We start from the raw sequence: 26021 nt of genomic DNA on the forward strand, positions 1-26021 counted from the left end.
GAAGAATTTCTTCCCCCTTCTAGAAAAACAAATCTATGCTTGGGATAGGTGTGTATGTGTGTGTATGTGTTCTTGTTTAAAAACGAACTCCCCACGTAAAGTCTGTAAACGTTTTGGAACGACAGCAAATTAAAATGAATAATAAAGCGGGACTTCCCTGGCGGTCCAGTGGTTAGGACTCCCTGCTTCTGCTGCAGGGGATGCGGGTTGGATCCCTGGTCAGGGAACTAAGATCCAACATGCTGCATGGCATGGCCAAATAAATTAATTAATTTAAAAAAAGAATAATAAAGCAAGCTCATTCAGGGGAAACTTGCACTTTGCAGTGTAGCCGGCTAGAGAACACCATGTGAGACAGTGGAAAGAACCCTCAGCTAGGCTTCAACGCTTTGCGTTTGCGTTCTGGGTCCACAGATTTTGGCTGTGGGACCTTTGACTCTTGGCTTCATTTCTCTGAGTTTTGCACTTTCTTTACTTGTAAAACAAAACTCAGTCTATTTTGCCAACTTTCAGGGCTGCTAGAGGAGTGAGTGAACAAATGTGTATGAAAATGATTTATTACTAACAAAGCATCGTACAAATGTCAGGGTATTACTTATGGCCATGGGGGTGGTAAGGTGACTCTGGGACCATCTGTTATCTTCTGCTTCCTCTCGCTGGGGCTGAGAAAGTCTGACAAACAGGAGCCTGATGGCTTGCTCCCATCACTTGGATGAAGCACTCCTTCCTCTTAGCCCAGGAGGGTCTGCTCCCATGGCTCCCTGGCCTGGAAAGAGAAGCTGCAGGGGGTAGGAGGCGAGAAAGCTGAGGGGGGTTCGGCCTTACGTTTGGAAAAGCAGCTCTTTCAACCCCTTAACTTTGGTTGTTTCAGGGGCAGCAGAATGAAAGAAGGCATGTCCAATAACAGCACTGCCAGCATCTCCCAAGCCAGGAAGGCTGTGGAGCAGCTGAAGATGGAGGCCTGCATGGACAGGGTGAAGGTAAGCATGCACACGCCGGCCTGGCCCTCTGACCAACGCTCACCTCCAAACAGTGCCCCCCTACGCTCAAAGCAGCCTCATGAGAGCAAAGGCGTCGCCCCATAGAGCATCCAGCCAACACTGGCGGCTATAACATTTACAAACGAGCGTTTGTGGCAGAGTTCTGAGCGTGCCTGAGCATCCAAGGGATGCAGAATACATAGTGTGTGAATTCCACGAGGAGTCGCCAAAAATAGACCCATATTCATCTCAGCTCTCTTTAGCTGCGTCGTCATGCCAGTAAGCGAGAGAGAGCTGAACCGTGAGATCCATCATAGTTTTCCTGCCTGATCCAGTGACTTTGAGGTTAGACAACATCAGGTATTTTGACAGGGGCGCTGTCGGGAGTGCAGCATTGAACCACGCACCGCGTTTGTCATACGCTCCTTTGGGGAGGAAAGGGAAGAAAGGTGCCAGCCGCCTCCCACCATGTTCATTTCTCTGAGGAGTGTAGTTGTCTTCACGCTGGGAGAGCTGAAGTGAGATGAAGTCAGCTCTTCTCCAGGTGCCACTTTGAAGCGAGCAGGAGGCCAGGCGGAGCGAGTGGCTCTGAGATGCCGCTTAGTTAGGTTCATTGACTGTAATACACCTGGAAGCCCGTTGGGAATCTGACAGCAGGAGACATGAGTCCAGTGTGTCTGTGGCCTTTTGGGACACAGCACAGGGCTCTCACCCAGACACTGGGATTCAAATAAGACAGAATCCATGGGGCACTGGGGGACTCCTAAAGCCTTCTGTTGGCAGAGCAAGCAGTCCCTTCCCCAGGCTCCCACCCCCGAGAGCTGTGGCCAGATAACACCAGCTTCTGCTTCCGTCAGGATAGTTATCCCCCTTCCCTGGGGACGTCCAGGTACAAGCTGTCCAAGGAGGCAGTAAGCAAGCACAGTAAGCGACACAGTGTATATACCACGCGAGAAGGGGATGCAGGATGATACACATCGGTCTAAGTGGACCAGCTATATCTGCACGTACTGATACCAACTACAAATTAGACATCAGTCCTTGATCCCTAGGCTAGAAGAGGAAGCAAGAAAAGAAACAGTTCTTAAAGAGAGGGAGCCCCAGTGGTGTAGAAATGGGTCTAAGGATGAGCACTGCAGACAGTCAGCATGCTACTGGATCAAGGGTAGAACAGACCTTGCTGAGAGGACGAGAATATGGTGAGACATGCTCTTTGGACAAAGATGCCTGAGCACGTGCTCTGGCCTCAGCGCCGTCCTGGGATATAAACACGAACGGAATTTTCCGTCATGTTGCTCAGAGAAGGCTCCCAGGAGTCGTGAGCCGGGAGCGGGTTGGGAGGTGACACGGGGGAGAAGGGAAGGCCAGTGTGAGCTGACTGTGGCTCATTGAGAAGCACTTGGAGTTGACGGAAAAGCTGGTAGTTGTGCTGGGAGGGCAGCTGGGGGATGCTGTGTGCACATGTACGGTTCATGAAAACGACTGAGTGTGCGCCGAGGCTACGTACGGGATGACTAACAACAGTCGATAAAGTTGTCAGAGGCCGAGGGCAGCGGAAGCTGTAGAGGTACCCGGGAGAGGCCTCGAGGGGAAGAGAGCGGAGGCAGGATGGAGAGGCCAGCGCGCAAGAAACTCAGCAGAACTTAGAGGGTAAGTGTGGGAGCCGCCGGGAAGAGAGAAGCTAGACCCCAACTGTCAAGCCCATGGCCTGAGGACTGGAAAGGTGGTGGGCACCGGTTTTGGCGATAGGACAGTCACCATGCTGGGGAGTTTTACTTGGGCAAGGAAGATACACTCGGTGATAACAGATCCTCACCTGTGAGCATCACCACCCAGGAGTCATGGTGCGGACCACATGTCCCCACGAGGAAGGGCCCTTCAGGAGTCACTAAAGGCACATGCACAGTCTCCAAAAGAGGCAGGGGAGATCATAAGGCAACTCAGAGTCCAGTTTGTTACTCAGGTGGCATCAAGGGATGGGCAGTCCTGTTCTTGCAGTGAGTGGGTTATGGAAATGCGGCTTCTTGATCCTGGGAGAAGCCGCCCGGGGGGATCTGCGGCCTCTGTGGTAATTCCAGGGCCAGTGACAGCCATGTCAGATTTGGTTCAGAGCTGGCAGAGTGTCGTCACAGCAGAGATGATCCAGGGCTGCCTGAGGACAGAGGTGGACCTAAGGAACCACATGCCGGCCGTAGCTTCACAGTCATGTGTCGTTTTTTGGCTTTGGTTTTGCTCACACAACCTTGAACTTTTTGTTTGTTTGTTCTAAATTGTGGTAAGATACATATAACATGTAATTTACCAGTTTAGCCATTTTTAAGTGTACAGTTAACTAGCATTGTGTACATCCACGCTATTGTGTAGCCACCCATTTCCAGAGCTTTTTCCTTATCCCCCCAAACAGAAACTCTACCCATTAAGCTCTAACTCCCCATCCCCCCCCTTCCTTAGCCCCAGCAACCTCTCTTCTACTTTCTGTCTCTATGAATTTGACTGTTCGAGGTACCTCATTGATGGACATGGAATCATGCAATATTTGTCTGAATTTTGTGTATGGCTTATTTCACTTGGCATACGCTTTCAGGGTTTGTCCAGTGTAGCATGTGTCAGGATTTCATTCCTTTGCAAGGCTGAATAGTATTTCATTATGTGCATGTACCACGTTTTATTTACCCATTCATCTGTTGATGGACTTTTGGATTGTTTCCACCTTTCGGCTATTGTGAAGAACGCTGCTGTGAACATAAGTGTGCAAGTGTTTGGGTCCCTGCTTTCAGTTCTTTGGGGTATATGCCCAGAAGTGGCATTGCTGGATCATATGGTAATTCTGTGTTCAACTTTTTTGAGGAACCACCATACTGGTTTCCATGGTAGCCATACTTTTTCACATCCTCCCGACCCCCCAAGCAATGCACAAGAGTTCCAGTTACTCCATGTCCTCGCCAATACTTGTTATTTTCCTTTTTTAAAAATTATAGGACTTCCCTGGTGGCGCAGTGGTTGAGAGTCCACCTGCCGATGCAGGGGACACGGGTTCGTGCCCCAGTCCGGGAAGATCCCACATGCCACGGAGCGGCTGGGCCCGTGAGCCATGGCCTCTGAGCCTGCGTGTCCGGAGCCTGTGCTCCGCAACGGGAGAGGCCACGACAGTGAGAGGCCCATGTAATGCAAAAAAAAAAAAAAAAAAAAAAAAAAATTATAGCCATCCTCATGGGTGTTAAGCTCACACTTTATTTGATATTGTTGTTTTTTTAAGATTTTTTTTTTGATGTGGACCATTTTTAAAGTCTTTATTGAAGTTGTTACAATATGGCTTCTGTTTTGTGTTTCGGTTTTTCGGCTGCAAGGCATGTGGGATCCTGTTAGCTCCCCCGCCAGGGATCGAATTCGCACCCCCTGCATTGGAAGGCAAAGTCGTAACCACTGGACAGCCACTGGGAGTCCCTCACACTTGATTTTAATCACTAGACGCCCCTTGCTTCAGGGCACAGGATGGCTTTGGGGAAAAATCTACTTGATGCAACTCTTTGGTGGGAAAAAAAAAAAGTGTGTATTGATATCAATTAGCCAGACAATAAAAACAGAATGTGGAAAGAAAGAGACTCCATCAAGGATACTCCAGATTGACCTTGATAAGGACCTTGAGGAGGGTGGAAATAGGAACAGCATCACCAGGGGGAAGAAGTGGCCTTTCTAGGGTGGGTGAGAGTTTACTGCAGGAGGGGAAGAAGGAAAAAGGGAGCCTGGGGGAAAATGACGGAGGGAGGCTGTGTGGGAGGAGGAGAGGAACAGTGCCTAGAATTCACTGACCTCATACAAACAGTGAGGGCAACACCAGGTCCACGTGAAGGGGGAAAAGGGCAGGCTGACTGCATGGTGAGGATGTGGAAAAAGCGAGTGTGCCGTGCCTTCCATGGGGCCCGGAGAGAGGGAAGAACAAGGGGAAACAGCTGGAGGCCCCATGGAAGAAATCATTGCGGTGACAGGTCCCACAGAGCCGGCTCCCAGGTGGAAGCATGACAGGGGGACCCAGAGGACAGCCTGGGCAGGACACGTATCGGGCATGAAACCAGAGAGGAGCCCCATGGCTTGTACGGTGTGTCGCCGACTGCAGAGCCCACCTCCGGGCTGCGTAGTTTGCTCTGCTTGGAAGAGCATCTCATGGGGAAGGAAGGAGGGAAACGATGGTGTTTGCAGCTCAGGGGAATAAAGGAGAGGTCTGTTAAGGGGAGAGAAGGGAACAACTACCGCATTAAGCAGTTGTTTGGGTTGCAAATATAAGAAAAAGTGTTCGTGTGAACTCAGAGAGGTATGGGCAGGTCATGGAGGAAAAATGTAGAAATATCCACTACCTTCCTGTCTGTCCCCCGCAAACATCGTCTGCATAAAAGCACTAGTCAACATAGACTTTGTTCCAGATTTTGCAGGACGTAGAAGAGAGGCTTCACCATATAGCCCACAGCCAGCCCTCAAACCCACACACCGCTGCGTTAAGAGACCCTCCCCCCACACACCCTCAGCATCCTCTGCCTCTCTTTACTGTTACCACATCGGTCCAGCTGCTTGCCGCTCATAAATTAATACTGGAGAGAGAGAGAGAGAGAGAGAAACGCTGGTAGAAAGGAAAGTTGCTTTTAATCAGGATGCCGGCAGTCTGGGGACACGGTGGATTCAGTGTCCCCCCAAAACTACCTCCAGAGATTCTGCTCAGCCATGAAAGGTTTTAAAGGGAAATAATAATCTCAGTGAATCATTGAGATAGGGGGTCAGAGTCCTCACCAACCCCCACTGCGTGCAGGCGTGTGTGCAGGCTTGTTGATTCCTCGTGATCTTTCTTTGGATGCTGTCTTGTTCACACCGTTCGTTGGCGAGATTACTGAAGGGGAAGCTAGGGAAGAGATCTGGTCATCTGTTAATTACTTATTCTTCATTTCTACTTCTTTGATCTATGGAAAGAACCAATGGATTAGGCAAGGTATTGTGTGGTCAAACAATGTGGAAGGGGTGCTAGGGCCGGAGATGAGTAGAGCATGGGGGGCACCTGGTGTAAGGTTAGTGACAAGACAAAGGGGGCCGCTGTAGAGAGCTCTTTCCTGCCAAAAGCTGCTTATACTACCTTCATGCCTTTAATGTTTATTGACTGCCTTCCCCAACTCAGCACTCTCCCCCAGCATCCATGTGACTCTTCTCCATCCTACCTCAAAGCTCACCGGGGCATTTCCCAACAAAGCTGGGTGTTCCTCTTTGCGAACCTGTATCAGCTGCTTAAAAAAAATGTAAATGTGTTCCATGCATCGTAAGCAGAGGGAGGATTCAGCATAGAACCTATATGGCCTCCCCAAAAGCAGAAGCTTAGCAAATAATACTCAGGATCCTAAAAAATAAATAAAGAGCACAGGGACTTCCCTGCTGGCACAGTAGTTAAGAATCTGCCTGCCAGTGCAGCGGACACGGGTTCGAGCCCTGGTCCGGGAGGATCCCACATGCCGCAGAGCAACTAAGCCCGTGCGCCACAACTACTGAGCCTGCGCTCTGGAGCCCGCGAGCCGCAACTACTGAGCCCGCGTGCCACAACTACTGAAGCCCGTGTGCCTAGAGCCCGTGTTCCGCAACAAGAGAAGCCACTGCAATGAGAAGCCCGCGCACTGCAACGAAGAGTAGCCCCCGCTCGCCACAACTAGAGAAAGCCCGCGCGCAACAACGAAGACCCAACGCGGCCAAAAATGAATGAATGAATGAATGAAAATAAATAAATAGCGAGCACATAAAAGATGACTTGGAAACTGTTTTGGTCCCTTGGAAAAGGGCACCCATAACCTTATTCTTACTCTCATCCTTTAGAGGTTCAAGCAATATAAAGTTCTATTGGGAAAGCACATATATGACATGGATCATCAAATACGGAAAATTTGTTGAGAAATTATGGCAGATACGAGCTGAGCAAAGTATAAGATTCTTAAGTGGAGAAAGTGGTTTCTGGAGCCTAACTGTCCAGCCCAAGAGAAGACTTCAGCTGCAGAAAAGGCGTTGCCCCCTGGGGGAGATACAGAGGCCCTGAGCAGGCCAGGTCCCAGGCTCCCAGGAGGGCTTCTGGGAGCTGCCTCTCCACTGGGTACCCCTCAGGGTGTCCTGATTCTCCTGACACTGGGCCAACCCCATGGGCTGTGGCCTGTTAGGCTCTGGGGATGGATGCACACCTCGAGCAAACCAGTAACTCTCAGCCAGGGACCAGGAAGCTGACAGACGTGCCAAGCAGCATTAGGCCCATCTCTCTCACTTGCCTTCAGTAGATAACTTAAACAGCTGTGGTTGTGCTAACAACCCCAAGAAGTGCTGCCCTTGGGATGAAATTAATCTTGTCACCACAGGCTTACAGATGAATGGATAAAGAAGATGCGGTACATATATACAATGGAATATTACTCAGCCATAAAAAAGAATGACATAATGCCATTTGCAGCAACATGGATGGACCTAGAGATGATGATACTAAGTGAAGTAAGGGGCTTCCCTGGTGGCACAGTGGTTGAGAATCTGCCTGCCGATGCAGGGGGCACGGGTTCGAGCCCTGGTCTGGGAAGATCCCACATGCCGCAGAGCAACTGGGCCCGTGAGCCACAGCTACTGAGCCTGCGCATCTGGAGCCTGTGCTCGGCAACGAGAGGCTGCGACAGTGAGAGGCCCGCGCACCGCGATGAAGAGTGGCCCCCGCTCGCTGCAACTAGAGAAAGCCCTCGCACAGAAATGAAGACCCAACACAGCAAAAATAAATAAATTTATTAAAAAAAAATAAGTGAAGTAAGTCAGACAAAGGCAAATATCATATGATATGACTTATATATGGAATCTAAAAAAATGATACAAATGAACAGAACCAGACTCACAGACTTTGAAAATAAACTTATAGTTACCAAAGGGGAAAGTTGCTGGGGGGGGCAGGGAGCAGGATAAATTAGGAGTTTGGGATTAACATACACACACTATTATATGTAAAATAGATAATCAACAAGGACCCACTGTATAGCACAGGGAACTCAATATTCTGTAATAACCTAAATGGGAAAAGAATCTGAAAAAGAATAGATATATGTATATGTATAACTGAATCACTTTGTGGTGCACCTGAAACTAACACAACATTGTAGATCAACTATACTCCAATACAAAATAAAAATTAAAAAAAAAAAAACAGCACAAGCTTGATTTGCTGATTGTTGACAGACAGATCGCCCTGTTCTATGTCAGCCTCCCTTCTGTAGACTGCTGAAAAAATGAGGGCAGGAAAAGAAGAATGGCAGATGACAAATGTGCATAAAGTCACCCAAAGAGATGGCGGCAGTAGTGAAACTAGTGCTGAAAGAAGGAACTGCCATAAAAGAAGAGAGATTCTATCATGAGAAATAATGACAGTTGTTCACAATCCTTCTCCATAAAAGGTATGAAAAATTTGGAGAAAACAGTTTGGAAAAGGGGAATAGCTTTAGAGAAAGGAATATTCCTACTTACTTTTGGTCTTGCAGATTTTCTCATTTGGTGCTTAAAAGAAAAGCGAATACATGATCAAAAAATATTTTAGTTAGGAAATACAAGGACACAAAAACTGAATTTACAAGTGTTCAAGATAGAGGTTACATATGCTCTACTTATTCCACTTAGAACTTTTTTTCAAACCATAAATATGTGAGATTGAACTAGACATATCCCAAAGCGTGTAGCATACTTAAGGCTCTTCAAAGAGAAAGGGAGACCTTAAAGTGAGAATGTGAGAAAGTAGCCATCCTTATCTGGGGGCTTTAAATCTTGTCTTGAAAATAATGCAATTTTTCTGTTTATAAAAATAGTACTACTATATATAAAATAGATAATGAATAAGGACCTACTGTATAGCACAGGGAACTCTACTCAACACTCTGTAATAGCTTATATGGGAAAAGAATCTAAAAAAGAGTGGATACATGTATATGTATAAACGAATCACTTTGCTGTATGCCTGAACTAACATAACGTTGTAAATCAACTATACTCCAATAAAAAATTTTTTTTTAAATATAAAATTTAAAATAAAAAAATACTCATTTATTTTAGGAAGTTTTGGAAAATATAGAAAAGTATGAAGAAGAAAATTTAAATAATCTATAACCACTACATTTTCATGTTTTTCCATCCAGCTGTTTATCTATTTTTCTTTTTATAAAATTATGGTTGTAATATACATTTTGTTGTTGAAAGTTCAATTAACAACCAAGTTAAGAAGGAAAAAAGGAATTTTATTTGAGCCAAACTGAGGGTTGTAACCAGGGAGACAGACTCTCAGAAGCTCTGAAAACTGTTTCACCTGTTAGAAGTTAAAGGTACAGTCATACATTTTCGAGACAAAGTATCATACGTCAAAATGACATACTGATATTTTACGTTAAGTTCACCAAGGATACGTAGTCCAGGTAAACAGGTAGAAAGGGAGCAGCAAGTCACCATGACCCCCTACAGCCCTGGGAAAGAACTCTCTTCTTTTAAGAAATTCCAGTGCTAACATCAGAAGAAAGGGGAAAAAATTGATCTTTACGATTGAGCAGGCATTCCCACCTTTGAGGACCTTTGCTTAAACGTGTAGTGAAAATGCACACTGCACATTAGGGAGGGAGGGAGGAGGCATAAACGGACAGAGAGAGAGAATTTCGTGTTTAATTTCTCTTGTCCTGCCTTAAAATATAAATTTTATTTCATCAGTTTATTACTTTTTGCAATCTGTCTTCTCACTGAATGATATATTGTGATTATATATCCAGATCAGTAAATACTCTCCTAAAATGTCATTTTAATATCTTCATCTGATGTGCAGTTATTTAACTGGTCTCCTATCCTTGGGTATTTCCATTCTTTCCAATATTTTCAGTATAATTTCCTTTTTTTAATTGAAGTATAATTGAGTTATAGTATTGTGTTAATTTCAGATGTACAGCAAAGTGATTCAGTTTATATATATTTAAATATATATAATTATATTTATATATATTTCAGATTATTTTCCATTACAGGTTATTACAAGATATCTAATATAGTTCCCTGTGCTATACAGTAAATCCTTGTTGCTTATCTATTTTATGTACAGTAGTGTGTATTTGTTAATCCCATACTCCTAATTTATCCCTCCCTATCCCTTTACCCTTTGGTAACCATAAGTTTGTTTTCTATGTCTGTGAGTCTGTTTCTGTTTTGCACATAGAGTCATATGTGTTATTTTTTAGATTCCACATATAAGTGATATCATATAATATTTGTCTTTCTCTCTCTGACTTACTAGGTATGATAATCTCTAAGTGCATCCATGTTGCTGCAAATGACATTATTTCATTCTTTTTAATGGCTGAATAACATTCCATTGTATATATATACCACATCTTCTTAAACCAGTCATCTATTCACAGGCACTTGGGTTGTTTCCATGTCTTGGCTATTGTAAATAGTGCTGCTATGAATATTGGGGTGCATGTATCTTTTCTAATCAGAGTTTTCATCTTTTCTGGATACACACCTAGGAGTGGGATTGCTAGATCATATGGTAACTCTATTTTTAGTTTTTTCAGGAACCTCCATACTGTTTTCCATAGTGGCTGCACCAATTTACATTCCCACCAACAGTGTAGGAGGGTTCCCATTTATCCACACTCTCTCTAGCATTTATTGTTTGTGAACTTTTTGATGATGGCCATTCTGACTGGTGTGAGGTGATGCCTCATTGTGGTTTCGATTTGCATTTCTCTAATAATTAGCAATGTTGAGCATCTTTTCATGTGCCTCCTGGCCATCTGTTTTCTTCTTTGAAGAAATATCTATTTAGGTCTTCTGCCCATTTTTTGATTGGGTTGTTCATTTTTTCCATATTGAGTTGTATGAGCCCTTTATATATTTTGGATATTAGCCCCTAGTTGGTTGCATTGTTTGCAAATATTTTCTCCCATTCTGTAGGTTGTCTTTTCGTTTTCTTGATGGTTTTCTTTGCTGTGGGAAAGCTTTTAAATTTTATTAGGTTGCATTTGTTCATTTTTGCTTTATTTCTTTTGCCTTGGGAGATGTCTAAGAATGTTCTCTTCTAGGAGTTTTATGGTGTCATGTCTTATATTTAGGTCTTTAAACCATTTTGAGTTTATTTTTGTATATGGTGTGAGGGAGTGTTCTAATTTCATTGATTTACATGTAGCTGTCCAGATTTCCCAATACCACTTGTGGAAGAGACTCTTTTCTCCATTGTATATTCTTGCCCACTTTGTCATAAATTAATTGACCATAGGTGTGTGCGCTTATTTCTGAGCTCTCTATTCTGTTCCCTTAATTTGTCTGAATGTTTTTGCACCAGTACCATGCTGTTTTGATTACTGTAGCTTTGTAGTAGTTTCTGAAGTCTGGAAGGGTTATGACTCCAGCTTTCTTCTTTTTCCTGAGGATTGCTTTGGCATTTCTGGGCCTTCTGTGGTTGCATATAAATTTTAGAATTATTTGTTCTAGTTCTGTGAAAAATGTCTTGGGTATTTTGATAGGGATTGCATTAAATCTATAGATTGCTTCAGATAGTATGGCCATTTTAACAATATTAATTCTTCCAATCCACGAGCATGGGGTATCTTTCCATTTCTTTAAATCATCTTCAATTTCCTTTATCAATGTTTTATAGTTTTCAGCATATAGATCTTTCACCTCCTCATTTAAGTTTATTCCTAGGTATTTTTTTATGTGATTTTAAATGGGACTGTTTTTTACTTTCTCTTTCTAATATTTCATTGTTAGTGTAAAGAAATGCAGCAGATTTCTGAATATTGATCTTGTATCATGCTACCTTGCTGAATTCATTTATTAGTTCTAATAATTTTGTGTGGAGACTTTAAGGTTCTCTATATAGAGTATCATGTCATCTGCAAATAGTGGTAGCTTTACTTCTTCCCTTCCAATGTGGATACCTTTAATTTCTTTTTCTTGTCTGACTGCTGTGGCTGGGACTTCCAGTACTATGCTGAATAGAAGCGAGAATTTAATGGGAAGGCTTTCAGCTTTTTACTATTGAGTATTACATTGGTTGTGTGTTTGTCATAAATGGTTTTTATTATGTCGAGATATGTTCCCTCTGTACCCACTTTGGTGAACGTTTTTATTATGAATGGATGTTGAATTTCATCAAATGCTTTTTCTGAGTCTGTTGAGATGATCATGTGGTTTTTGTCTTTCCTTTTGTTAATGTGGTGTATCACATTGATTGCCTTGTTCCTACCCCTGGCCCAGCTTTCTGTTGTACTTATCTTTTTTGTATTGATTAGTAAGAGTTTCTTGCATATTATATATTACAAATAGTTTTCCCAGTTTGTTGTTTGTGTTTTAATTTAGTCTTTGATTATTTTTGATGTACCAGTGTTTAAAAATTTTAATATGAAAACTATCAGTATTTCCTGTGGACTCCTTTGCTTTATACACAAGCCTTTGCATGATGAAATTAGATCAACACTCACCTATATTTTTTCTATATCCTTTATTATTTCAGTTTTTACATTTAACTGTCTAATCTATCAAAATCTGTCATTTACTTAAGAATCAGTATAAGAATTTTTTCAAAGTTCTTAAAAAATGTAAACCAGTTCATAATTAACAACCCATAATTCCCCCTCTTGATCTGAAATGTGGTAACTGATTCTGCTCTCCCACTTTTGAGCAGATACTGACTCTTCAGAGTATTTCTGTTCCTACTTCTGGTCACTCATCCCTTTTTCCATTACTGGATCTCTATCTGCCATATTCATGCTAGTGGTCTCTAGTTTTATCCCTAGCCCGCTTTGCTCTTAAACCTTCAGGGTCTTCTTGCGTAAACTCATCTACTCCTGTGACTTTTTAATATATGTGTCTCCAGCCCAACCCCCTGAACTTTTATTCTGTATAATCTAGGTGCCTACTGGTCAATCCCCCAACGCCTTAAAATCAGCACATCCAAAACTGACCTTTTTTTATTTCATCCTGTTCTTTTTGTGTATTCTCTCCCTCATTTCTTTATACCACCATCTGCCTGGTCTCTCAAACGAGAAACTCTCTTTCATCCCATATAGCTAATATATTTCCATATCCCACCAGTTTAGCTCCCTGAACATTTCTGAGATCTCTCCCCTCACCTCCATCCTCATGGTCACATTTATTGTCTGACCAACTGCAGAAGCTGTAGGTGGTTGATCTGCCTCGAGTCTTGCCCCTTCAGATCTGTCCTTCCCCTTTCTCTAAATTAGTCTAGTATAAAAATCTGACTTTGAATCCCTCTATTTAAAACTGGATAAAATAGGAGCTCCTTAGCATGACCTACAAGACTCTTGATTCAGTCCACTCATGGTGTCCGAGGAACTATTACTACCCTCCAGGCTCATCTCTTTGTACTCCCTTCCACATGTCTACACTCACACTTTCTCCAGCAATTTCTTAAATATGCCCTGCTGTAACATGCTCTTTTGCCTTTTCACATGATAGTCTCTTCATCTGGAAGATTTCTTTCACCTCTGCCTGGAAAATATCTATTCATTAATCATATGCCAGTTTAGAGGGGAAAAACAGACACTGGCCTGTGAGCCTTGGCATTCCACCCGCCTGGCTTTTCACAAAGGTGGTCTGCTTACCCTAAAGTGGGAATTAGCCAAAAACCGAAGATTTCCACCGTGGGGTTGGACAAACTGGGGAAAATATGAAACATCTTTAGAGGGAAAGCTCTAAAGAATAACTCACCTGAACTAGGACTTTCCACTGCCTCCGGTCTCATCACCCACTCAAAGAACTGAATGAGGATGTTCCAGCCACACTGTAAAGAGAATATTCAAATATTGCTTCAGCAAACAATGGAGGGGGTCAATGAGAACCTCCCCATACTGTTCTTGCACAAATAGCAGACTTGGATTAGAACTGCCCTCTTTCTAAGTATAAAAGAAAAAAAACCCAAAAAACATTGGACCTATGCAAATATTCTGCCAAGGTATCAAGGACCAGACTCTAGCATATGAAAGGCTAATGGAGCACTCACTTAGGAAGAAGTCTTCTTCCAAAAAACCAAAGAACATTTTAGGTGACTGCTTATAGTCTCCAAAAAATGTAAAGCAAACATAGAATCTATGAAACAAGAGCTCAAGGGAGAGGTAAAATAATGAGTTGAAAGGGAGGTAGAAAAGCTAAGGAAAGGATTTGAGAGGGGGTGGGGAACACCATTAGAAGGAGCAAAGAGTCTTTTTTTGTCTGGCTTACTCCACTTAGTATGGTCATATCTGGGTCCATCCATCTTGCTGCAAATGGCATTATTTCATTCTTTTTTATGGCTGAGTAGTAGTCCATTGTATATATGTGCCACATCTTTAGTCATTCATCTGTTGATGGACATTTAGGTTGCTTCCATTTCTTGGCTATCGTAAGCAGTGCTGCGATGAACATTGGGGTACATGTATCTTTTCAAATTATGATATCGCTTATTTGTGGAATCTTAAAAAAATGATACAGGGCTTCCCTGGTGGCGCAGTGGTTGGGAGTCCACCTGCTGATTCAGGGGACGCGGGTTCGTGCCCCGGTCCAGGAAGATCCCACATGCTGCAGAGCGGCTGGGCCCGTGAGCCGTGGCTACTGAGCCTGCGCTCCCGAGCCTGTGCTCCGCAACGGTAGAGGCCACAGCAGTGAGAGGCCCACGTACCACAAAAAAAAAAAAAAAAAAAGATACAGATAAGCTTATATACAAAACAGAAATAGACGTAGAAAACAAACTTATGTTTACCAAAGGGGAAAGGAGCAGGGGAGGGATAAATTAGGGGTTTGGGATTAACAGATACACACTACTGTATATAAAATAGATAACCAACAAGGACCTACTGTATAGTACAGGGAACTATACTCAATATTGTAATAACCTATAAGGGAAAAGAATCTGAAAAAAACAGATATAAATGTATGTATGAATTACATTGCTGTACACCTGAAACTAACACAACATTATAAATCAACTATACTTCAATTAAAAAATAAAATAAAAAGAAGGAGCAAAGAGTATAACACATGCCACAGAAAACCAAATTAATGACATGGAGGACAGGCTTAAGAAACTCGCACAGTAAGCAAAAGAAAAAGACAAAGAGTCAGATCAAAGCAGCTAGAGAGAGGATGACAGAAATGAAGACTGACAACAGCATTCCAACATTTGGATACTGATGTTCTCAGCAGAGAGAAGAAATGGAATAGAAAATACTTCTAAGGATAGAGTATTAAAAGGTTTCATTAAACAAAGGAAGATTTGAACCTGCAGATCCAAACAGCTCGTCATAGTCCAGGAAAGAATGCAATAGAAAATGATCAGCCATGAAACACATATACAGCTGAGGTTACTTAACCTCAAAAGAAAGAGCACATCAGGTATACAGGCAGGGGAAGCGATCATTTAGGACAAGTACACCTGACTTAACACGTGTCAGATGCTTGAATCCTCACGCCAGACCTCAGATGTTGGTGCTACTGGTACCCCAGTCCTCAGACAGGAAAACTGAGGCCCACAGTTGTTATGTGATGAACTGAGGATACCAACCCAGATCCTTGATTATCATTACACTACATTGCCCACCCCCCCCCCCCACCAAAGGGCGGAAATATCAGTCTGGACAACATTGCACCTCAGTTCAGAAGATGGCAGCCTAAAATTCTGTAAAAATTGTAAAATTCTGCAAAGAATTTGCCACCCAACCAAGTGGTCACATGTGTCCTAGGAACATAAATATATTCTCAATTAGGCAGAAAGTTAAATATAATGCAAACACATGCTTCTTTGCTTTAGCAAAATTATTTCATTTTGTACAGTTCCATTTCACAAAAGGAGAAAACAGATGTGCATATTTTGTGATCATTTACATGTGGTGATATTTATTAGGACTGTAAGAAAGTTTCTGGTGAAGTTCCCACTAGATCAGGAATTCCTTCGAGTGGGGGCTGTCATCTTGTCTTGGGATCCCACACACTACTTGGGTCATAGCAGGTCACACTGAAGGGTGGACTGGCTTAGAACAGCCTAAATCAATAGCAGAGAATCAGGGTCAGGTGAGGCCATCTGTGTATCATAGGCTTCATTCCTACCAAAAAGGGGTAGGAAATCTGCAACTACACTGGCTCAGACATCACAAAGAAACAACACAACACCTGCAGGCATACTTTTTGATCAGGGCTATGAAACAAAGGCCCTGCTTTGGGGCGGGTGTCCACTCTTGCCTTGTGAGATCTCTAACTTTGTGCTGAGCTGCTAGGACCACTTCAGTGTCATCTGCCCTACAGATCTTCTGGACAAGGATCCTTCAACTGAAAGCTCAGCCTCTTAAAGGAACTGGACTTGCAGGGTGAGCCCTCTGAAGAGCCTGTGCCTAGCCCAGTGAAGAGCTCTTCAGGACATCAAAAGCCCCATATTCATTGGTGAGGCAACAGCTAAGGTCCACTCGGCCTCAGTATCCCTTTTGACTGCACTGGTCACTGCTACTGGACGCCCAAATGTCTGGTCATTTGTTTCTTCAAGATACAGAAGCCTTGGGCTTCCCTGGTGGCGCAGTGGTTGAGAGTCCGCCTGCCGATGCAGGGGACACGGGTTCGTGCCCCGGTCCAGGAAGATCCCACATGCCGTGGAGCGGCTGGGCCCGTGGGCCGTGGCCGCTGAGCCTGCGCGTCCGGAGCCTGTGCTCCGCAACGGGAGAGGCCACAACAGTGAGAGGCCCGCGTATCGCAAAAAAAAAAAAAAAAAAAGATACAGAAGCCTTTTTCCACCAAGCTTCAGACTATTCTCCATGTAAGCCTTTGGTGGAGTCCTTCCAGCTGTATCTTTGGGCTCCCGCTTGCATTTTATGGGTTCTGACAGTAGCAACAAGCCCTACCACAGGAGAGATGGGACTAAAATATCAGCATTTGGTGTTAAAAACCTTTTTCATCACCTCATACCCATCAGGATGGCTACTATCACCGAAACAGAAAAAAACAAGTGTTGATGAGGATGTGGAGAAATTGGAACCTTTGTGCACTATTGCCAGGTACACAATATGGTGCAGCCACTGTGAAAAGCAGTATGGCAGTTCCTCAAAAAAAATTTTTTTAAAGAATTACTTATAGGATCTATCGACTCCACTTCTGAGTATACATCCCAACTAACTGAAATCAGGCTCCTTGAGCCAGATTTGTACACCCAGTTCATAGCAGCATTATTCAGAAACGCTAAAAGGCAGAAGCAACCTAAGTATCCATCAGCAGATTACTGGATAAACAAACTGTATACAGGCATACCTTGGAGACACTGCAGGTTTGATTCAGGTCACCGCAATAAAGCCAATATCGCAACAAAGTGAGTCACACAAATTTTTTGGTTTCCCAGTGCATATAAAAGTTATGGTTACACTATACTGTAGTCTATTAAGTGTGCAGTAATATCACTATGTCTAAAAGAAATGTCACATATCTTAATTTAAAAATACTTTATTGCTAAAAATTGCTAACCATCATCTGACAATGCATGGTTGTCATAAATCTTCAATTTATTAAAAAATGCAATATCTATGAAATGCAATAAAGTGAAGCACAATAAACAAGATATGTCTGTATATGCACACAGCAGAATATTATTCAGCTTGAAAAAGGGAGTAATTCTATCACTGTTTTTGAAGAAAGCAAACTTAAAATTATTGTAAATTTTAATTAGATAAATAAATGTAAGGGTATCCAGGAAGTTTTAAAAAAAGTGTATATATTTGAGGAGGAAGATATGTAGAATATTCCTACTAGGTATTAAAGTTTATTATAAAATCATAGTACTTAAAGATTTATGATACTCCTTTAGGAATAGACAAATCAATGGAAAAGAATAGGAAGTCCCTAAATAGACCTAAGTGTATTGGGAATTTGAAATACAATCCAGATGGCATCTCAAAGCAGTAGAGAACAGTATTAATAAGTGTTGCTGGAAATGGCTAGCACTTTGGAAAATAAAGCTGCATACACCACTAATTTTATCCAGATAAATATCAGATGGATTGTATTCATCTGCTAGGGCTGCCATAACAGAATACCACAGACTGTGTGGCTTAAACGATAGAAATTTGTGTTCTCGCAGTTGTGGAGGCTCCAAGTCCAAGGTTAAGGTGCCAGCAGGGTTGTCTGGTGAGGCCTCTCTCCTTCGGTTGCAGACGGCTGCCTTCACACTGTGTCCTCACACGGCCTTTCCTCTGTGCTCATGTCAAGAGAGAGGCTTCTAGGTTCTTTTCCTCTTCTTATAAACACACTCAGTCCTACTGGATTGGGGTCCCACCCTTATGACCTCAGCTAGCCTGAATTACAGTCATCCCTTGGTATCCCCAGTAAGGGACTGGTTCCAGGACCCTCCTCAGATACCAAAATCCAAGGATGCTCAAGTCCCTTATATAAAATGGTGTAGTATTTGCATATAACCTACACACATCCTCCCATATACTTTATTTTTATTATTTATTTATTTATTTATTTATTTTTTGCGGTATGTGGGCCTCTCACTGTTGTGGCCTCTCCCGTTGCGGAGCACAGGCTCTGGACGCACAGGCTCAACGGCCATGGCTCACGGGCCCAGCCGCTCCGCGGCATGTGGGATCTTCCCAGACCAGGGCACGAACCCGTTTCCCCTGCAACGGCAGGCGGACTCTCAACCACTGCGCCACCAGGGAAGCCCCCTCCCATATACTTTAAATCATCTCTAGATTACTTATAATACTTAATACAATGGAAATGCTATGTAAACAGTTGTAAATACAACATAAATGCTGTGTAAATAGTTGCTGGCATGGAGTAAATTCAAGTTTTGTTTGTTGGAACTTTCTGGAATTTTTTTTTTTGAACATTTTCCATCCGTTTTTGGTTGAATCTGCTGACACAGAACCCATGAATACAGAGGACCGACTGTATCTCTGTGAAAGCCTTCCAAATACAGTTACATCGGGGGTGTTGTCCTTAAAAAGAAAAGTCAGCTATTTTACCAGCAAAGATGGGTTTATTTGGGAATAGTACTTAATAGACTTGAAATTCAGGACAGGCATGCCACAGCAAAAACTATAGGCAAGTCCAACAAACAAAGAAGAGGAATGTTATTTTATAGAGAAAAAGGAAGACGCTGGGAGGGTTGTTTTGAATGGAAGTCCTTTGGAGAAAAGTGAGAGTTCAGGGTGCCAACAGTTTCTCATTGGCCGAGTTTGCTGACATAGTTGATTTCTTGTAGGAGATGTCCTGTTGGGGCTTGTAATTGAGGAGTCTTTTCCTGTTGCTGGTTCTTCTGTTGGGATTTGAAATTGACAATGCTTCCAGTAATTGACTTGAGTGGTACTTCGTGACTTCATGGGAGCACCCCCTGCTGGCCTCCTCGCTCCATTTTAATGAGGCTTCCCTTTATTAATTTTTACGGGGGTATAGCTTCAACCTCTGAGTTTGGGGAAACACATTTCAGTTCATAACTTCAGTCAGAGATTTAAATATAACAAATAGAGGGCTTCCCTGGTGGCGCAGTGGTTGGGAGTCCACCTGCCGATGCAGGGGACATGGGTTCGTGCCCCGGTCCGGGAGGATCCCACATGCTGCGGAGCGGCTGGGCCCGTGGGCCATGGCCGCTGGCCTGCGCGTCCGGAGCCTGTGCTCCGCGGTGGGAGAGGCCACAGCAGTGAGAGGCCCGCGTACCGCAAAAAAAACAAAAAAACAAAAAACAAATAGAAGCATAAAAATACTAGGAAAATAGGAGCAAGTATTTTTATAATGTGAGTTTGGGAAAGCTAAGCATGTTACAAAATCCACAGTTCATTAAGTAAAAGTTTTGGCTGGATTTAAAAAAAAATTCTATATGGTAAAAATCTCCCAATTAACAAATTAAGAAAAATATTTGCTACCTGAATAACAAAAGGTTAATTTCTTTAAATTTAATTTCTCTGAAAAATCAATAAGATAGAAAAGAGCCCCCTTTTCTTTAAAAAAAAAGCACAAACAGCATGAATAGGCAATTTAAAAAGGAGAGATGTAAAGGGTCAAATATATGAAGAGACATTTACCTTCAAAAATAATATAAGAATTGTGCCTCCGAAAAACACTGAGATCCACTTGAAAAACAACAACAACAACTGAGATCCAGGCTATTGATGTTTTTAATTTTTGGTGAAATCCAATGTCATCCATCAACTGTTAAAGGAAGTGAGCAGTTGTTTTGATAGCTGGAGTGGAAACTGGTACCATCTTCCCAAAGGGTAGTTTGGAATATGTGTCAAAATATTTATTGTTCACACTCTGACCCAGCATTCTCACTTCTAGGAATCCAAAGGAGAATCTCATAAATAATAAAGGACAGTAAGAATTTCATCAGAGCACTGTTATAATGTCAAAAAATTGTATTTTTGTCCATCAATAGGGATTGGTTAAATAGTGTCGATGAAAAATTAATCAGTCGATCTAAGAAAGAAATGGACATTTTTATTGGAACCAAATTGAGGATTATAACCCGGGAAGAGCATCTCAGAAAACTCTGAGAACTGTCCCAGCCTTTACAAGTCAAAGCAGAGTTATATGTTTTTTGAGACAGAGGGCTGTACATCAAATGATGGATTATTGACAGTTTGCATAATACGGATCTGCAGGTACAAAGTGGTGGGTCATGTGACCCCTTACAAGATCAAGAAGGTACGTAATCTTTTAAGGTGTTGTCTTGTTGATGCTAGGAGAATGTTGCACTTTATGGTTGCGAGGTATTTCTGTGGAAGGGGAGGTTTGCGTGATGCATAATGCACATACACAGTGCACAGTGCGGGGAGAGAGGCGGCCAAATGGCAGAGAAAATTTTTTATGTCTAAGTTTTTCTTGTCTTGCCATAAAATATGAATTTTATTTCCCATAAGTTATATATAGATAGTGTTATACTATAGCATCATTAAATGATGTACATCTGTGTGTACTGAGTGAAAAGCATATTGCAGAGCAGCATGTGAGATTGTATGTACAAAGACGGAAAGAAAGATGTCTGCAAAGATGTTCACCAAAATGTTCCCTCCAATGGCAGGGTTTCCGTTGGTTTTTATTTCCGTCTTTCTACTTTTGGAGTAATTTTACCAACAAATAAGGATTATTATTGTAATAAAGGCAACAAAGTGTCACCACCACCCCACCAGGACTCAATTACTTCCTCCTCTGAAGGGGGCGGGGGGTGCCACGTGAGGTGACCACACAGTGCAGGAAACAGAAACAGGGACTCCTGTTCTTTCCACGCAGGATCTCACCACCGCACCATCAGCCTAAGCCATTTGTATTTCAAACCCAGGAGTGTTTTCTTTTTCTTTTTTTTTTTTTTTTAACTACTGTCAGTTAAGTTAAACAAATTCAGTTATCTTCACGTGCATTGTTCATTTCGTGTACAGTCTCTGTCTTCCTCCCTATTCCTTAGGTATTAACAGCCAAATGCAAAATCTGACCATATTTTTAAGTAAACACACGGCATAGAAATCATAAATGATATTCCAAATTTTAGTGTGAATTCGCTTGGGATTGTCTTTGTACTACTAATGGTTCTCTCCAACAGCCTGGATAACCCAGAGCTGTTTGGTGGAGTAAAATGGTAAGTGTCCGGAAATTTGCCGACACAGCCCTTTCGGCATCAATGACTCTTGCTTCACATTTGTTTGTTTATTTTTAAAATAAATTTATTTATCTATTTATTTTTGGCTGCGTTGGGTCTTCGTTGCTGCACGTGAGCTTTCTCTAGTTGCGGCGACTACTCTTCATTGCGGTGTGCGGGCTTCTCATTGACGTGGCTTCTCGTTGTGGAGCACGGGCTCTAGGCACACGGGCTTCAGCAGTTGTGGCACGCAGGCTCAGTAGTTGTGGTGTGCGGGCTTCAGTAGTTGTGGCTCACGGGCTCTAGAGCGCAGGCTCAGTAGTTGTGGCACATGGGCTTAGTTGCTCCGTGGCATGTGGGATCTTCCCCGGCCAAGGCTCGAACCCGTGTCCCCTGTGTTGGCAGGTGGATTCTTAACCACTGCGCCACCAGGGAAGTCCCTCACGTTAGTATTTGAACCAGGGCTCTTTCCTCATAATTCTTCTAACAGATATGTCTTTAACGCATATTATTCTTACGTTTTTCTAGCACTTCCTAAGAGGTGTGGCCATGCTGCCAATTTGTGAATTCTTTGGAAAGAACAAAATGTGTTTTTTATGGTTTTATTTTTCCAGAAGATAAAACATGCACGATTAAGTTTCTGAAGCCAAAGCACAAAATTCTGAAGCCAAAGTCAGTAGTTGTTCAAACAAGAGAAGAGTGAGGCTCAAATATCATGGTATCCCCTGTGAACAAGTGAGAAAGAGCAGAATTGGGGAGATCATCATGTTCTGATAGGTCATAGATGGACGATTAAAAGGGTCTGGCGAAATCCAGGAAAGGGATGTAATTAAGATGATAGATGATATCAAGGTGGAAAGAATGGCATTTCTAAAAGAAAATAAATATAAATTATGTCACGTGACCTGCCAAAAGTCTAGAGGGAGTGCTAATAGATTTTGCCTTTTCTATAGGTCTCGTCTGAACTCTGTAGCAACCCTTTCTCACTCCAGCTTCTGCTAGTTTAACAATTTAGGTTTAACCCTTTTGTTCATTTTCCCTTCCTCTGCCAGAAGCATTTATAATCCTCACCCAGACCTTCAGAAATTAAATGATTCAGATGATAACTTTCTACGATCAAATTTAGAAATAAAATTTAAAAAGGGGGATACGAATGAGCACTTCTAGAACAGGTATCGGATAAAAGGAAAGGAATCTTTGAATTAAATCAGAGAGTAGAATGTGAGAGTAGAACAAGAACATGAAGGACTTCCCTGGTGGCGCAGTGGTTAAGAATCTGCCTGCCAATGCAGGGAACACGGGTTCAAGCCCTGGTCCGGGAGGATCCCACATGCTGTGGAGCAACTAAGCCCGTGCGCCACAACTACTGAGCCCACGTGCCACAGCTACTGAAGCCCGCGTGCCTAGAGCCCGTGCTCCGCAACAAGAGAAGTCACTGCAGGGCTTTCCTGGTGGCGCAGTGGTTGAGAGTCCGTCTGCCGATGCAGGGGACACGGGTTCGTACCCCGGTCCGGGAAGATCCCACATGCCGCGGAGCGGCTGGGCCCGTGAGCCATGGCCGCTGAGCCTGCGCGTCCGGAGCCTGTGCTCCGCAACGGGAGAGGCCACAACAGTGAGAGGCCCGCGTACCGCAAAAAAAAAAAAAAAAAAAAAAAAAAAAAAAAAGAGAAGTCACTGCAATGAGAAGCCCACGTGCAGCAACGAAGAGTAGCCCCCGCGCGACACAACTAGAGAAAAGCCTGCGTGCAGCAACGAAGATGCAATGCAACTAAAAATAAATAAATAAAGTTATTTAAAAAAAAAAAAAAAAGAATGTGAAGAGTGAGTGCATCCCACTTCAAGAGGACATTTTGGGTGGAGGCACCACAGGCATCAAATTGCCCTGATCATTTCTGAGAAATGACTTCACGTCTATGGCTCAGACACCCTTCCCACCCTACCAGAAAGTAGCCAAGTGAATAATGAAATAATAACACACTGTATGTATAATAGCATCTGTTATATCATTTAGCCACAAACCACCAGGTATTGCTACTCCTGTTTACAGGAGTGGAAACTGAGTGCCCGGATGACACAGCTCAGCAGTGCTGAGTGCAGCTCTGTCAGGGACATTGCTTTTTGACTCACAACCCCATGCTTCCTCTCTAAGAGATGCTGTTGCTGTCTAGAATCCCTAGAGCTAGAACCCGCTTGTTATGTTCATCTTTCACCCCTACGTCAGCCCCAGAAACCTCTTGAGTGACTCACTAGTTTCTGTCACCAAATAAATTACTCTTTTGGCAAACTTGCAAAATGACTGAATTATGGCTTCCTTTGTGGGAAATTGAGATATATCAAAGCTAAGAGGTGGTCAGAGTCATACAGGACACATAGCAACCTGTTGGCAGTGTTTGGTTAAGTCAAGGTCCAGGGTAGACCTGGGTCAGTCATTCTAAACAAGCTGAGAGCTTTGCGGTTCTTGTGGTGAAGACCATATAATGACAAGCTCTTACACTTAGATTAACTTGGAGATATTAAACTCTCTTTCAAGCATCTTAGAATTACCTCTTAATGTGCAGTCAACTTTTGATGTGGAAAAAAACCTTTATGCCGGTGATAGGAAACAGCAGCTAATCCTCTATTCTGGACATTTGACTTTAGAATTCAGAGAGGGACTCTCTGTTATATTATTCATTTATTCACACGTATCTCCCACCCCCTCTGGTTTCCTCTGGGAATAACCTTACTCCCAACTAGATGCTATTTGTGGCCTAGAACCCAATGACTGAGAATTATCTTTATTGATCTGGGTCAATAGAAAATAGTTGCTGGGAACCACTGGAAGCCAAATGTCTGCTACAACAATACCATAGACTAGGTAGCTTAAACAGCAGAAATTCATTTTGCACAGCTCTGTAGGCTGGGAAGTCCGAGACCAGGGTGCCAGCATGGTCAGATTCTGGTGAGGGCTCTCTTCCTGACTTACAGATGGCCACCTTCTTGCTATGACCTCACATGGAAGGGAGAGAGAGAGAGATTCTCTCTCATGTCTCTCATAAGGGCACTAATCCTCGACCAGGGTTCTTGGCCTCCTTAATCAATAGAAATTGATCAGAGGCCAGACAAGAAATTCAGGCAAGGCTTTATTGGGGGCCCTGCTGCAGCTGGGGGGTGGGGGTGAGAGCAAGTAACAGGTTCCCTTGCTTGCTTGCTTGCTCCCTGAGGCAGGGGGCGAGCTTGTTACTTATATGGGGTGAGGGTAGGGGCAGGTCCAGGGGTCGGGCTGGAGGGGCGGCTTAGGTGGTTTGCCCACCCCTTGGTAGTGCTGTGTGCAGGGGGCATGTGCAAGTACCCTGCTTTTGCTTCTGACACCCTTTTTTCTGCTCCCGGCTCTGCAGAAGTGGCAGTTGGGTTTTTGGTCTTTTTGTATCTTTTAGTCCATAATTTTCCCTAACTGTACTTTGTACAGTTATTTTTAGTCCCTTATAGTTTCTCTGTTGCTTGGGGAGACGTTTGTCCAGGTGCAAACGTTGAGCAAAGGGTCCCAGGTCCCAGGCCTGTCTCAGTCCCATTCACGAGGGTTCAACCCTCATGACCTAATTACCTACCAAAAGCCCCACCTCCAAATATCATCACTTTGGAGACTTAGGCTTCAACATGTGAATTTGGGGGATGGTGGGAGGACAGACACATTCAGCCCATAGCATAATAATTTGGAAGTATCTTGAGAATGCCCTTGAAAACTGGTATGTTGATCTCAAATACTCTCCAGCATTAGAAGAAAGAAAAAATTCACAAGGATTCACCCTGTAGTGTTAGCTCAGGACTTAGAGGTGAGGCATAAAGGCATAAACCTGTGATGTCCTCAGGATTCTACTAGGGATAAACGGCGTATGATTTCTTCTGTTGGAGTGTGTACCAAGTTTGACTTTGTGAAAGATACCATTGCACAATGGGGGCTGCAACCTGGCTGTGCTCTTGACTGTAATCCTGCTTTGTTTTCTTAGGATGGAGGGAGGAACAGGCAGAGCCATCAAGGATGATTGTAATTGATTCCAAGTAGTATTGTTAAATGGACCAGGACTGCTGAGAAATAGGTGTGAGTCGCTCCCCTTTAGATGCAAAGGATAAATGCAGTGGGTGTCACAGCCAGAATAGTAATTACGTCATCTGCCTTGTCCAGGAATGTGATTTAGTAATTGCAACATTTTCTCCTCATCATTGAAGCTTGTAATTATGGTGCAACTAACGGGATTATGTGCTAACTTGGGCTGTTTCAATCACCTCTTTTATTCTGCAATGTAATGGTAAAATTCCACAGTTGTTCCCAGGCTGCTGATTCTTTTCAACATCTGTTATCTTGTAACTTCAGTATAAGGCGAGGAGGCAAAAATTCTCTGGGCATTTCATAACAGAGGCCTTTAGGCAGAGCAGACTTCAGG

At 43.1% G+C, this 26021-nt stretch overlaps 1 protein-coding gene across 1 annotated transcript in view; it reads left to right on the top strand.

Annotated features, from left to right (window-relative positions):
• Positions 1-881: 881 nt before the first annotated feature.
• Positions 882-26021, top strand: part of GNG4 (G protein subunit gamma 4) — a gene marked incomplete at both ends in the record, with an annotated part of 30805 nt that continues 5665 nt past the window's right edge. The window contains one exon of the mRNA XM_079709932.1: positions 882-980. Coding sequence (XP_079566058.1) covers positions 882-980 — 99 coding nt within the window. The remainder of the gene's footprint in view (positions 981-26021) is intronic.

This window comes from Hyperoodon ampullatus (genome assembly GCF_949752795.1).
Source record: "Hyperoodon ampullatus genome assembly, chromosome: 1".
In the NCBI taxonomy this organism is placed as follows: domain Eukaryota; kingdom Metazoa; phylum Chordata; class Mammalia; order Artiodactyla; family Ziphiidae; genus Hyperoodon; species Hyperoodon ampullatus.